Consider the following 14,960-nt stretch of genomic DNA (forward strand, 5'->3'; position numbering starts at 1 on the left):
TGAAAGTATACAAGTTACATCGTAATTAAAACGCGGCAGACTTTAATGGACAGTAAAACAAAGGCAGAACACAATATAACTCCAAGTTAGCATTGTAACTTTATACTGAGGCGTGGCTAAACAAAGGCAGAACGCCCTAACTCAATCTGAGCGTTCCAAACAAAGTCAAAGAGGGGTAACTGGTGATATAAGGTGCTCTGCCTTGGTTTCTACAGGGGTTTTTGAAGTTACGGTTAAGACAATTCATTATTTTCTCGGAAAAACAACTAAATTGACTCAACATACTTATACACATGATAAAGGATATCTTGAATGTCCCAAAAATATCAATAACTCATTTTTGACCAAAATCGAAGTTAAGGTCTTTTGCCTTTGCAGGGCAGTATTGTCCTCTTTCTTCTTAAAAAGAGAAGAAGAAAGGAAATATTGATCAATCCAATCCTGGGATTGTGTAGAGATTAAGTAGAGTTGCACCTCCTTATCAAGGAGCTGGGGGATTGTCCCGAGTGAGGTGTGATCCCCAGCTGTGAGGTGCAGGCCGTGCTACATGCTTACTCCACCGTGGAATACAAAAAGACCAAGGAATACAAAAAGGAATTTCTGTGATTTAGAAATTACAATTAATTAATAAATTAATTCTCTCTCTTTTTTTTTTTTTTGCTGCATGTTTCAACATGTATAATGTAATGCAAAAATAAAACAATGCACAGAAATTACTGCCTTATTTACAAATAACTTGTCAATGTCAAAAGTGATGTACAGAACAACTTCATTCATTTATTTTTTAAGTTTCCCAGGAGCTCCATTTTCTCCAGAATTGTTCTAAAAGAAGAGACAAATAAAGACTAATGAAAACTATTAAGATAGGGCTGAAATCTTGGTTAGAAAACATGACACAGCAAGAGTTGTGAACAAAATACTCCAGAAATCATATTTCTGGATCATCAAGTTTGTCTAAAGCAATTGTGGACTATTTTGTATGATAGAACTACAAAATAAAACAAAATTTTAAAATAAAATAAAATAGAAATAGAAATACAAGTAAAAAACTTATCTACTTACTTATCCACTTTCTCTTAACATTTGTTTCACTAGTTATTTGAGTACATTAAAACACAGTACAGTAAGTGTATTCATCGTCCACCACAGAAACATCACCCGCTATTTTGTTTGAAGAAAAGTCCCGTCATCACCAGCGTACCATGAATTCTGGGATATGGTTGGATACAAAGGATCTATCTGGTGTATCCTTCATTTGCCAGCAAAATAGAGAGCACATTTGAAGTCGTGTTCCTAACATGACACAGAGAACCAGCAGAAAAACAAGGGAGCCATGAGTACAAGACCACACTACCAGATGAGCTGATTGTGTTCTAGACTCAGTTTGAGGCACCAATCATCAGCCAAAAGCATAGGATTCTGGACTCAGAGGGTGTTTTGGACACATCACTCACGGTGTCATCGGCGGAGGTGTGCATGACTCTGAAACCCATGGAAGGCCCAGATGACATCCCGGATGGACAGTCAGGGTTCACTAATCAAGTCCTTTGTAAAAAGGACCAGTCCAGCCACCTTAGACTTATTAAAATTTGCATATCGACAAAATCGGTCCACTGATGATGCTGTCAACACTGTCATCCACACAGCACTCACACATTTGGAGGGAAACGACACACATGTGCGAATGCTTTTTATTGATTACTACTCAGCAATAACAGAGACTCTCTTCACCCTCAGACCGACACTCTCCCTCAGAAACTGGTGCTGAACTTCCTGTTGGACAGACCTCAGTCAGTCAGAGTAGAAAATTGGATATGCCCCTGTGTCAACAAGCTTGACCCCCCTAAATTTGGAATCATGTCACACCAAACAATTTTGGGTGCAATGTGCAGTTTGTCCTGAAAACTATTAAAACATCACCAGTTGCTAAATTCAAATCCGCGTTCGCTAGTTGGTTCTGAGTCAGAGACATACGTGTTTTTACAGCACTGCATATCATAACCAATCACACACGATTCTGTTGAGCTTATGAATGCAATGACCAATCAGAGGCATTCAGATGAGTCATTGCTGAAAGTGTTATAGGCTAATTATTAACTTATTATGTTTTATTAAATTCACATTACATATAAAGTCAGTCTTATTAAACATATTTTATATTTTATGGCATGACACCTATATCTGGTACTTAAGTAAAAAGACAGGTTTTTATGTATAGTTAATAGATTTCACTATTAGGCTACTTTGCTGATCGCTCATTATAGATCAACTAACATGATCTATAAAGGTGCAAAATTATTTGTCGAATAAATGAAACATGATGAAACATTCATTTGAGTTTAAATTGTTACAGTTTATTCTAGAGATTGCAGTGATGCATGACATGGTGAAAAATGACTGAATGAATAATACTGTATTAAAGTAGCTTAAGATTCATTTTAAAAGTGTGTCCCCTAAAAGCACAAGGGGCCCCAGCCTGTTCCCCCTAGTTACTGTGGTCTAGAACTGACACTGCAGGGTCCAAGTTTCTTTAAAGAACAATCTCTTTCTTACCTTTTCATAATCTGAAGAACCTTCTTTCGCCACAAAGAACCTCTTGTGAAACAGTCAAGTCACCTTTATTTCTATAGCGCTTTTAGCAATACAGATTGTGTCAAAGCAGCTTTACAGTATTAACTAGGAAAATAGTGTCAATAATGCAAAAGAACAACAGAAAACACTCAATTTTCAGTTAAAGTTCATCATTGAATCCAGTGATGTCGTCATCCAGCTCAGTTCAGTTCAAATAGTATCTGTGCAATCAAGTCGACGATATCACTGGAAATTAAGTGTCTCCAACTAAACAAACCAGAAAGATTCTTCAGATGTTAAAGGTTCTTTATGGAACCATTTAGACAAAAAAGGTTCTTCTATGGCATCGTGAAGCACCTTAATTTTTGAAAAGTGTGTTGGTCTCGCAACACTTGCTTGTAAGGAAGTCCCAGCAGTGACTGTATTTCTTAACAAGGCTGAGGAAGTTTGGCATGGGAAGCGAAATCCTCAGCAACTTTTACAGATGTACAGGTGAAAGTGGTGTGGAAGTTGCACAGTTCAGGACAGGAAAGCTCTCCAGCACATGATTAAAAAACAGTGTTAATTACATTTCTCAATAGCATGGTGTTAGCGTCAGTGTTTTCTGAATCAAAAAGCTTTTCAGTAGCAAAGCTCTTTTTTTTGATCAAGTAACACAGTAGCGTCAACAAAAGCTACATTTTCCAAAGCATTTCTGAGGCCTCAAGCTCAAATCAGAAAAATAACTGCTAAGGATCACTGATCCTGGATCAGTAAGTGACGCCACTAAACCTCATAACTCCACTGGCTCAAGTGTTAAGGTGCTTTCACACCAGACGCGAATGAAGCATTAAGCGCGAGTGATTTACATGTTAAGTCAATGCAAAGACGCGAATAGACATCCTGCGGCTCGAATGACGCGTTTTGGGCGTTTGACGCGTGAACGCGTGATTCGCGCGAGTTGAAAAATCTGAACTTTGGCGAATATTCGCGCCGCGTTAACCAATCAGGAGCTTGCTCTAGTAGTGGCGTGATTAGCGAGCAGAGGCAGAAATCCCAAGCAAAAATGGAGGACAAAATCATTATCGCTGTGTGTGGACACCCGGAGCTGTACGATACTTCTTCATACTTCTATAAAAACAGGAATAAAAAGGATCTTGCTTGGAAGAAAGTGAGTGAGGAGGTCGGACAACCTGGTAAGTTATAAAAAAACTCAATTTTCAAACTTTATCCTACTCAATTTGAGCTATATATATTTATATACATATTGAGACTACAAGCTAGCTAAAGCTGGCAAAATTGAGCTTATACTGAGTTATGCCTGGCAGAAGACCCTCCCATGACGCGAATTCACGTCTGTTGTGAAGCGAATTTCAGGCGCGAATAAAGCGAGTAAACTCAAAATGTTGAAGCGTCCAACTACTTGATGCTGATTTATTCGCGCAAGTCGCGTCTGGTGTGAACGCACAGTCAGTCAAACCTCATTATTTCTCCCACATATAAATGTATCTGTATACAATGAAGCCACAATACCAGCTTTGACACAGTGTATATTATTAATTAAAATACAGTGTTTTTTTTTTTTTTTTTTTTTGTTGTTCTTTTTTTTTAATTTCTGAAAAAAGTATCAGTTTAGGTCATAGGAGGTTTATGTCACAATATGAGGTAAATCCAGCCCTGTACATGATACTGATACTGAGAGCATTGACTTGAAATGAAGTTGGTTCAATAAAAAAAAATTACATTTTAAAAACAGCTTGGATGTAGTACTATTTTTGCCATGTTACTGTAGTTTAGCTTGCTACATTTCCCAGAAGAATATCTTCGGTGTAGAGAAGCTTCATTTAATGAAGAGTAACTGTTAGCTTAACTCACTACATTTTCCAAGTAGCTTGACCAACACTGTTAAAAAGTGCACAGTTCATTTGTGGAGTAACCTTCCTATCACTTCAGGATATTTACAGCACTAGGGTCATCATGAGACCCACAACATCATCAGGGACAATACACATCCACAACACAGCCTCTTCACACTTCTGCTGTCTGGGAGATGTACAGGAGTATGAAATCAAGGACAGAAATTGCCTTTCTAATAACTTCTATAACTTATTTTGTGGCATTTAGAAGCCTTTTGATGGGTTGCATCAAGGAGCTGTGAAACCGGTTACACTCACTGAATGAATCACATTTGTGCCAAACTCTTACAAAGCAAAAACAAACATTCTCCTTCAATCCATGAACGTTTCTCACAGTTAATGTACACAATCTCACAGTCTGAAGTGTCTGTCACACATGCTGTTGTGAATAATTAACCAAAGCGTCTTCTGATTGGATAAAAACACACAGTCTCATGAATAATTATGAGACACAGATGCATCATTGAAGTACTATAGTCCTTTACCACGTCACAAACTATGACGATCACAACTGTGTCACAAACTGTGGTGTCAACACGATGTAGATTTTAAACATGGAAGACAAAAATTGTGCAAAAAGCTCAAAATGAACCACTTTTCTCCAACAATTAAAATGAACAGATGCTAACATTGTCTTCTATGATGTGAAACACAAACACCTCTGCTAAAATCTCAGAAAAAAAAAAGTAGTCTGGGGTTTCATGACCCTTTAAAAACTAACTTCCCATTACCATCACTGACTGTTACCTTGTTTGTTACACAATATATATTTGTATATTTTTGTGTATGTTCATATATTTTTGTATAGTTAATCTGTCTATATTCTATACTGTATATTTTTGTGTAATGGAGACTTGCAAAGTAAGTTGTTGTGTGGTTTAAACATCTGAAAGTTGTATTAAGTGTTTCTGTTCACTTCACTTATTGCCCATACAGCAGGTCAAATACCAAACCCAATATCCAATAATTTCAGTTAATAATACCAAAAATACACAAACATTTCACTTTTGGGAATTAAAACATCTTTGTATTTCTATCAGGACAAATTTTACATAAACCATGAGAAGTGTAAATTATTTTATTAAATTAACAACTTATTATTATTTTATTTTATTTTAATTTTTTTTGTTTTGTTTTGTTTTGTTTTTTGTTTTGAAGACCAAATTGTGAAAAATGATCCAAAAGTATTCAGACACTCTTCCTCTGTTTCATTTTATGAAGACATTTTCACTTTATTAAACCCTTTTCTTCTATCTTCTTTCTCTCAATGCAGGTTAAGATGGTGTGAAATGACAGATGAAGGTTGTTCTGCTGTGACTTCAGCTCTGAAATCAAACCCATCACACCTGAGAGAACTGAACCTGACAGGGAATAAACTAGGAGACTCTGGAGTGAAAAACCTCAGTGATCTACTGATGAACACACAATTCAAGCTGGAGAAACTAGAGTTAGTATCATTATACTGTACAGCAGTGACAGTGAGATTAAAGTTTACTGACAATATTTTTGTGCTTATGATTTATTTATCTGGGTACATAATGTATTTCCAAAAATTAATGTACCCTTGTGATCTTTAAAGAAAATAACTTGCCCCTCAAAAAACATTTCTTCTCTGGTCTGATGGCGTGAGGGTGTGAAAACCTGTCAGTCACATGAGATCACAGCAATAACAAACAACAATTATCCAGCTTCTCATCAAAAATGAATTCCTGACCTGCATTTTTTCTTGTTCAGAAAAGTTGTTTCACTTAGACATGCATCACAATAACAATATAGTTGATTCTATATTTGATCATGTATTTTAATTACATTACAAATCACAACATGTTTTTATTTATTTATTTGGTCTGACTAAAGATTCTCCAGACTTGAAATGTAACTGGTATCCTCAAATCCTGTTTTTGTTTTAGTTTATGGCTGTATGATTATTTATTTACTTATTTTGTTTTCAGGTTTTAGCAACATTTTATTTACTGCACTGTATGGTGTTTACTCATGATTCATTTAACTCACACATGAACAACATGTCTGATTAAATGTCTTTTCTCTTTCTGTTTTCAGTCTGTGTAATTGCAGTATTACAGAGAAACAGTGTCTCATCCTGAATTCAGCTCTGAAATCAAACCCATCACACCTGAGAGAACTGGACCTGAGTCTGAATCAAATAAAAAACACAGGAGTGAATCACTTATGTGACGTACTGAAGGATTCACACTGTAAACTGGAGAGATTGAGGTCAGTAACATTCACATACAAGAATCAAAGTGATTAAAATCACTTCAACAGTTTAAACCAAAACACTTTATACTCAAAATCTCATGAATCTGAGTTCACATTATATTTGTGACAAATTATTCACTTTAATGATTTGTTTGTAAGATGATCTTCCTCTGTTTGTCTCTTTCTAGTCTTATTGAATGTGGAATTACAGATGTTTCTTCTTTAACTCAGTCTTTGACAAACACAAAAGCACTGCAGTTTCTAAAAGAGCTTGATCTGAGTAACAATATGATTGGAGACTCAAAGCAGCAGCTCATTGATGTGCTACGAGACTCAAACTGTGAACTGAGGTGAGTAAACTTCACTTTCTGATATTAAAGAGATTCATTTACCTCTAATATGTGAACAAATATATACTTGTGGCAAAATATTTGTGAAAAAAAGTTTATCAAATTATCATCAAGCTTTATTTCAAAGGGTTTGTGTCAGAATGAAATGTAAAGTTGATAAAAATGTTAAACACAAAGGAGGAAAGAGAACAAAAGCACACTGTCAGAGCTTTATACAACAACACCTGCTTTATTAATGACATCAGTAATAGTGAATCATTACAGTTTGAAATAGATTTGGTCAGATTGTAGGAAAACGCTGGTAAAATCAGTGCAGATTCCAGCTTCAGCTCACAGTCGTCCAGCATCACATGATCAATGTCTCTGTCTCTTGTGTTTTTATTTTGACAAGCAACACGTCACATTACTTATAAGGTTCACTGCGTGAAAATGCGCGTTTCCGGACTGTTCACGTCAGCGAACAAACCCGTAAACGGCTCGTTTCCGACAGTTTCCGTGTATGTGCACTGGCGTTTCTGATTCCTTGACACGGACAGAAACGGTGCGCTGCAGTTTTCCAGTCCGCTCACTAACGCGATAAACCCCCAGACACAGACGGAAATGTTGACGCACTCACCGGTAAATTCCCGTGTCGTCCTGTGCACGAGAGGTAAATCCCCCGCAAAATCCAGGGTACAAGCAGTTAAATCTCCGTAAACGGACGATCATACATCTCAGTAAACGTATGTAAATTACCGTGCACTTAATATATTTTAAATTCTACTGGCCTTCTTAACAAAAATGCGTCATATGCACTTAGAAACGCTGTAAAGAAAGGCACAAACACAGCAAAGTATCGACAAAACTCTTATTTTATTTTTTCAGCAAATGCAGGACTGCAAACATTTAACAGGACTGCAAATATTATTCAACAAATGCAACAGGACTGCTACATTTAACTAATTATTTAGATTGAGAAAAATATTTTGCAAACACAGACATATAACACAGTTCAAGTAAATCATTAAACTGATTAAACAAAATATTAAAAAAATAAATAAATAAATAAAATATATATACTTATCAAAAACAAACACAATAACGAATACACTTGCAATGGACACTGCAAAGTCAGGGCAGTGATTGCCGCTCCATCTCAGACAGTCACACACACGTACTCGACACCATCAGGACCATGCCATTTTTTTCCATTTAATTCTGCCCTTTAGAAGCTACAGATGATACTGTTATGCTCATAAATTGACACACCCCTAGCAGAACATGCAATCATTTTAACCAAAGAGAGATCATGAACACTGCATGCTATTTTTTAGTACTGTACTGAATAAGCAGTTTTTACAGATATAAAAGATACTTACATATACTGAATTCATAAAAAATTAAACTGAATTTATAAAAATATATAATTCATAAAAATGTTCAAAAGTTTACATACACTTGATTCTTAATACTGTGAGATTACCCGGATGACCCACAGTTTTTATGTTTTATGTTTTTCATGAGTCCCGTGATGGCTGCAGGTTCTACAATCTTCTTATGCTTACAGTGTTTTGCTTGCTGTTCTTCAGAAAAATTCTCCAAGTCAAGCAAATTCTTTGGTTTTCCAGCATCTTCTGCATATTTGTCCCATCCAACAATGATTTATGATTTTGAGATCCATTGTTTCACTCTGAGGAAAACTGAAGGACTCATACACAACTATTATAAAAGGTGAAAACATTCACTGATGCTCCAGAACGAAACAACACATTAAGAGCTTTTGAACAGGATGATGATGAGTAAATTATATTTGTTCTTCTGGAACTGCCCTTCAGAAGCTAAATAAAATACGGAAACACTTAACTTTTTTTTGCTAAAAGCTTAGCATAGATCATTGAATCAGATTAGACCATTAGATCAAGCAAGATGCTACAGGTCTAATCTGATTCAATGATCTATGCTAAGCTATTAGCAAAAAAAAGCTAAGTGTTCCTTTAATGCATTGTGTTGATTTCTTGAGCATCAGTAAATGTGTTTACCTTTTGTAATAGTTATGTATGAGTCCCTCAATTGTCCTCAGTGTGAAAAGAAGATCCGAAATCATACAGTCACTGCTGAAAAGGGTTCAAATGAAAAGATGCTGGAACACCTGAGAATGTGCAGGATCTTGAGGATTTTTCTGAAGAAAAGCGGGCAGTTGAACTGCTCAGGACAAACAAAGGACTCATGAAACACCATCACAAAACAAACATGAAACACTATTCCTTTTTTTTAAATCAAGCCCTAAATAATAATAATAATAATAATAACTTATTTAGTTTAATAACATTATGCTTATTCTGCAATGTGATGTAAACTTTTGACCACAACCGTATGTGTGAAACAGTGAGTACAGCAGACTAAGTTCAGTGAAATATCAATACCCCTATCTTCCTCTGCCATGTCCTTTCTATTTATTTTGTTGTCACTGGTGGTTCTGTCATATTTTCACAGTCCTTCAGATGAATGGTTGGGTCTGGGAACAGAGGATCCTGTGAAAAAATTAAAATAAAAAACACATTTTTTTCTAAATACATTGTACAGTTTTAATTGCGTAAGCATAAAATGGATAGATTAAACATAACATGATAATAAAAATACAATGATAACAGGCAGCTATTTTATTAGCTGAATTGTACAGCAATTCTCAAGTCTCATGTTCGGTTCACTTAGTTTTGTTGTGGCCTCGAGATCCTGTGTTGAGGAAACAACATCGATTTCTTGTATATGTAAACAAACCTGCGTGATCATAGCAACCTGGGATTATCAGAGATGGATAAAACCACAGTCTTGCAAATCCATTAACTGATTGAGTCTTCTTATTTAATTATATGTTATTATTATTAAATGTATAAAATCAGTTTATGGACTTACAAGACTGTGGGATGGATAGAAATGTTTTCTTGTAGGCCTATTTTATTTTATGTGCTTTATGTAACATTTATTCATGATAAACTCCTTTCGAATGCTGTCTACATTCTGCAAAACATTCCCACGAGTTAATATGACGTAGCCACAACAAAACTGAGTGAACTGAAGATGTACATAGGAAGGGGTAAGAATAAGAATATTTGGCTTGCTGTCCTCTAGGAATGGAGGTGAGAAAAGTGGCAATATATAGACTTACTCTGATGTTAATTGGTTGGATGATCTGAAAATGTATCTCTTAAACTTTGTTAAAATAAACTTCATTAAGAATATGAAAAAATTAAAAGTTAGTCAAAGTGCTATCTTGCAGATTTAGTAACTAGATAACAAGATAACCTGGGTAAATGAATGGTATTCCAAAAATATTTCAGTGTGCAAATTACCTGATTGATTGTTCTTTGAGGAGCAGCAGTTCCAGAAGAATGGCAGCACTGACTGTCTGACTTAAAACATATAAATACATTATATAAACATTAAATCACATCATAATAAAACAAAATACATGGTAGATTTCAACACTTAAACTAGAACATAGGCATGAATAAAAAAAGTGAAATTTACGATGTACTTTGAAATTATGAAAATAATTTTTAAAATTATGATACATTAAAAAATTATGTTGCTAATACACACCATTTCTCCTCAGAGGCTGTCTCGGCTAAATCCAAAGTCAGCTGCAGTGTTTGGAGCCTCTGAAAACAGTTAAGATTTGTCAATGGGAAATATATGTTAACAACTAAAGCACGGTCTCTAAATAAACATTAATTAATACACACATGCATTTTACTATTAGCGAACTATTAAATAGCTAAATAGATAATAGCTTAAAAAAAAAAAAAAAAACTTTTTAAAATTTATGTAGCAGTTGCTAAGTACCAGTTAACATTAGCATTTTACCAGGACAGCTAGATTAAATTAAATTAGCTAATTTTACAGCATGAACCCACTCAAAAATATACATTAAAACACGTAATACTATGTTTTGGTAAATAGACCATTTAAAACGTTTCCGTAAACACTCTCTTACTTTCTTCTGACATAAATCTCTCTGAAAACACTCGACGGCTGTCACCTCTCGCTGACTGAAGGCCGCTGAAGCGGGAACAAACGGCTCGAAACAGCAACGGGCTAGAAATACAGTTCGAAAGAAATGATATAGCATGTTATATCTGATAAACATGACGTTATTTAAATGGTTTTATGTATGCATACTAACCTTGCTAGAAATACAGTTTCAAAATATTACAACATTGAACAACTTTTAATGTTATGTACTTATAAACATGTTATTTAAAATGGTTTTTTATATATTCGCACTTACCTTCGTCTGAGGTAAATCTCTCATAAAATACCGGACTCCGTCAGCGCGCGCGCAAACACTGCTGCAGTGAGGCAGTGGGGGAGGGGTATGAACAGTGATGCTCAGAGTCGATTCCAAAAAGATTCGATTCACGGGTGTAAAAAATTGAGAATCTCGGGTGATTCAGCTCCAAATGCGAGGCCTGAAATGTCCGTGCGTGGTATAGCTGTGTTCATTACCTCGATTTCCAAACTATAACAAACCATACAACACTACCTGCGAATGTGTGGATTTTTATTAATCTCACTCAAATCGTGTGATTCTGTTAATCAAAAGACTCATTTAGATTCATTCAATTCGGATTCATTTAAACTTGCCTACAGATCACTGGTCGATTCATTTTTAATCGATAAACACGCCAAAAAACAGTGCTCGCTCCTTATGACAGTTAACCATGTTTCAAAAAAACATGGTTATTATAGTTAAAAACAAGTGTTTTGGTTGTAAAACTGTGGTTATACAAATATGGCCGTTATACTGGAAATCTCTGAACACGTCTAGTGTGTGCAATCAGAAATATCCTGTATCCGAAAATCTCAGTGCATCGCGAGTGTATGGACGTGTATGGACGTGTACGGACTCGGCACACGTTGCCTGGGAAATTTTCGTACACGGGTGGTACACCTTAAGTTTCACTGAAATTTCCATTGTCCGATTTATCCCGGAAATTAGTGTTTTCATGCAGTGGTTTAATCAGGGTGTGATTTGTCGGGGTGAATTCCTCCCTGGTAGACCTGCAACAGCTCAACGGTGTAAACCTGGGAAACATGCTTCATTCTGACAAGACTTGTCGTAATATGCTCATGTTTACTGGAGAAACAATGACAGCTCAGTTAGTGGACTTCATCAGTTAATATTAGTGTTGGGTTCGAGTCCACCTAAGTCGAGTCCGAGTCTTTTACCAATCGAGTCCGAGATGAGTCCGAGTCCAAAATGGGCCGAGTCGGACTCAAGTCCGAGTCCCAAAGGGCCGAGTCCGAGTCGAGTCCGTCCGAGTCCAAGGAAACACTACTGTCAGTATCTTAACATTGTTTTAATCCAGGGGTGCCCAAACTCGGTCCTGGAGAGAGGTATCCTACAGATTTTAGCTCCAGTCCCAATTAAACACACCTGAACCAGCTAATCAAGCTCTTACTAGGCATGCTAGAAACCCCCTGGCAGGTGTGTTGAGGTAAGTTGGAGCTAAACCAAGGACCAGGACCGAGTTTGGGCACCCCTGTTTTTAACCTTTACAACTAGAAAAATGCAATGTCAGTTGAAATGTAAGAAAAGCAAACCTGTAGTGGATCTTGCCATTTTGATTTTTGATTTCACAACATCTCATAAGTGTCCATGCTCTGCTTAGCAAACTTAAAGTCATTGTACAGAAGTTATGGGTGATCTATGTAATGTGACATATTTTAGAGTGAAACGGGACTTTATAGGGCAGGACTTGACTTTATTCTTTGATGTAGTAAATGTATAAATTCGAGGGTGGGGGTCAAGGAGTAGGTATCTTGCTGAATGGGACCTTAAGAGCAGAAAATGCACCTCTTTTATTTCTGATTGTGGCTGTGTGTGTTTTGGGTTGGGGGTTGTGAGGGATAAACCTAGTCTTTATAATGGCACACACTGTGTATAAAGCCCTACCTATACTTTCCATAAGTCACAGCAAACTCACACCTGTTTTCTTTTTGAATACATTTATAGTTACATTAATTACAATAAATTACATTATATAAGGAATAATTGATGATAGGCCATTAAATTATTAGAAAATCATGCACACCCAAGATGGTTTTGGACCCATAAAAACTGTTGCTGCAAAGATGTTAGAAAAATTATTTTTCTTTTAAGCTAGAAATTGTCACCATGTGTAAATAAGAATTTCAATACAGAAAAAACTAATCAACTAATGTAAGTAAAACTTTCTTGAGCTCAAGGCAAGTAAACACTCCAAGTATTACAAGCAAAGTATTAATACATATAGTAATCAAAAATACAAATGAAATAATATTTTTTAAAATAGAATTGTAGGGTTTTTTTGTAAGTTTTTTTTTATTGTTTTATTTTTTTTATGTAGGTCTATATAAAGGCTATCACAGAAATAGACTACAGACATTTCATGAAGTAATAAATGTTAAAATTAAACACTGCAAAATCTTCACTGTATACATTAAAGATAATTATTATTACAGTTAATAAGTGATTCAGTCAAGAACAGTGAGTGATTTTCTCTTTTTCTTTTGTTGTTTGATTATTGTTTGACGTGGTCGGCTGCTGCAGGTTTACGCTGCTGTCGCTTTAAGATCTGAAGCACAGATCAAATATTTTGACACATCAGTGTTTCTCCCAACTGTACAGGTTTACTTAAGACAAAACCGACTTTATTTACATGAATAGTCTCCAATACGAGCATGTGTGTAGCAATAACAGAACATATTAGAAGCGAAAGAGAACTCTGTATTCGCACACTGACTGAGAGGCGCGTTCTGTGAGCGCGCTTTGAGTGTGCGCGCACTAGTGATGCGCGGATGGCGGTTTATATCCGCGGGTCGGGTAATAAAAAAAAATGCATTCTGATTATTTGCGGGTGGGTCGCGGGTGGATAAGATGAATCTATAATGAGGCAAATATTAACTACATTTTCTAAAATATGAACCTGTTCTATATACTTTTTTTCAGGCAAACGATTTCATTTGTGTGTGTGTGTGTGTGTGTTCACTTGTTCGAGAAGTTGTGACAAAAAAAGACATTCCAGATCAAGTTTGAGGGAAGTTACGCCTGTGTTAATGCTATTGAGTAGGGTAATATTTAGTGGTGTAGTGCAGTACCTGCGGATACCCATTTTTTTAATCCGTCGTCTTTGCGTACACCCACTTTAAATCCCCTCTGATGCGCATCATTCAGTATCCTGCATTAGCCAAAATCATGACAGGCCACTATTTCTAATTCAGTCGTATGTGAATAAATGCAAATATTCGCTCAAAACACATAGTAAGGACTGTAGGGAATGTGGCGTCGGCTTCCTTTGAAATATGTTTGATGATTGCGCCCGCTCAGTCCGCGCCAGCACCAGATTTGCCTAGTAGTAAAATTAACAATTATAATTGATTACTAATTTGAATCAGTACATTATAACGAAACCAATACGTTAAAAATGAAAAGAATTAGATTTTTATGATCTGAAATTTCTTAAACTGGTGATCCCCTGTAATCTTTTGTCCAGGGATCCAGTAGGCGTTCCCAATTGATTTCATCAGAGATTGCGGAGAGTCACGTCCAGATGTGTCAGTTAAGGTTATTCTTTTTGGCGCGGATTTGTCTTAAAAGCACAAACGATTAAGCTTACATAAATGTGCTGCGATGTGCGATCAGCTGAATTAATCTGCTGTTAAAAATGAGCCATCCATTCATCATATCATCATGCAAAACTAAGAATTAGAATAATCGTAAACGACGATCGGGTGCGGGTCGGGTGCGGTTATCTAAATAAGAGAAAAAAGGTGCAGGTGGGTGGCGGGCGGATCATTTATTTGAAGCTGCGGATTCGGGTGACGTTTGAGCTCATCCGCGCATCTCCAGTGCGCACATAAACCCATCGGCTATCAAGTAGCTACTGGACAAGACTTTCGTGAT

General features: G+C 36.2%; 1 protein-coding gene and 1 long non-coding RNA gene across 8 annotated transcripts in view; one reads left to right on the plus strand and one right to left on the minus strand.

The window, feature by feature from the left end:
• Positions 1 to 14,960, plus strand: part of LOC127154001 (ribonuclease inhibitor-like) — a 32,704-nt gene that overhangs the window by 11,141 nt on the left and 6,603 nt on the right. For 3 of the 7 annotated variants that reach the window (XM_051095348.1, XM_051095347.1, XM_051095346.1), the window contains 3 exons: positions 5,740 to 5,913; positions 6,528 to 6,701; positions 6,875 to 7,036. In XM_051095348.1, the coding sequence (XP_050951305.1) occupies positions 5,740 to 5,913; positions 6,528 to 6,701; positions 6,875 to 7,036 (510 nt within the window). The remainder of the gene's footprint in view (positions 1 to 5,739; positions 5,914 to 6,527; positions 6,702 to 6,874; positions 7,037 to 14,960) is intronic. The other 4 variants (XM_051095353.1, XM_051095352.1, XM_051095350.1 and 1 more) reach the window with 3 other exon arrangements.
• On the minus strand, positions 10,395 to 11,138 carry LOC127154003 (uncharacterized). Its single transcript, XR_007825391.1, has 3 exons — positions 11,010 to 11,138; positions 10,616 to 10,674; positions 10,395 to 10,425 (listed from the first exon to the last, which is right to left on the minus strand). It is a non-coding gene; the product is annotated as an uncharacterized LOC127154003 (long non-coding RNA).

The sequence above is a fragment of the Labeo rohita genome, chromosome 22 (genome assembly GCF_022985175.1).
Source record: "Labeo rohita strain BAU-BD-2019 chromosome 22, IGBB_LRoh.1.0, whole genome shotgun sequence".
NCBI classification, from domain to species: domain Eukaryota; kingdom Metazoa; phylum Chordata; class Actinopteri; order Cypriniformes; family Cyprinidae; genus Labeo; species Labeo rohita.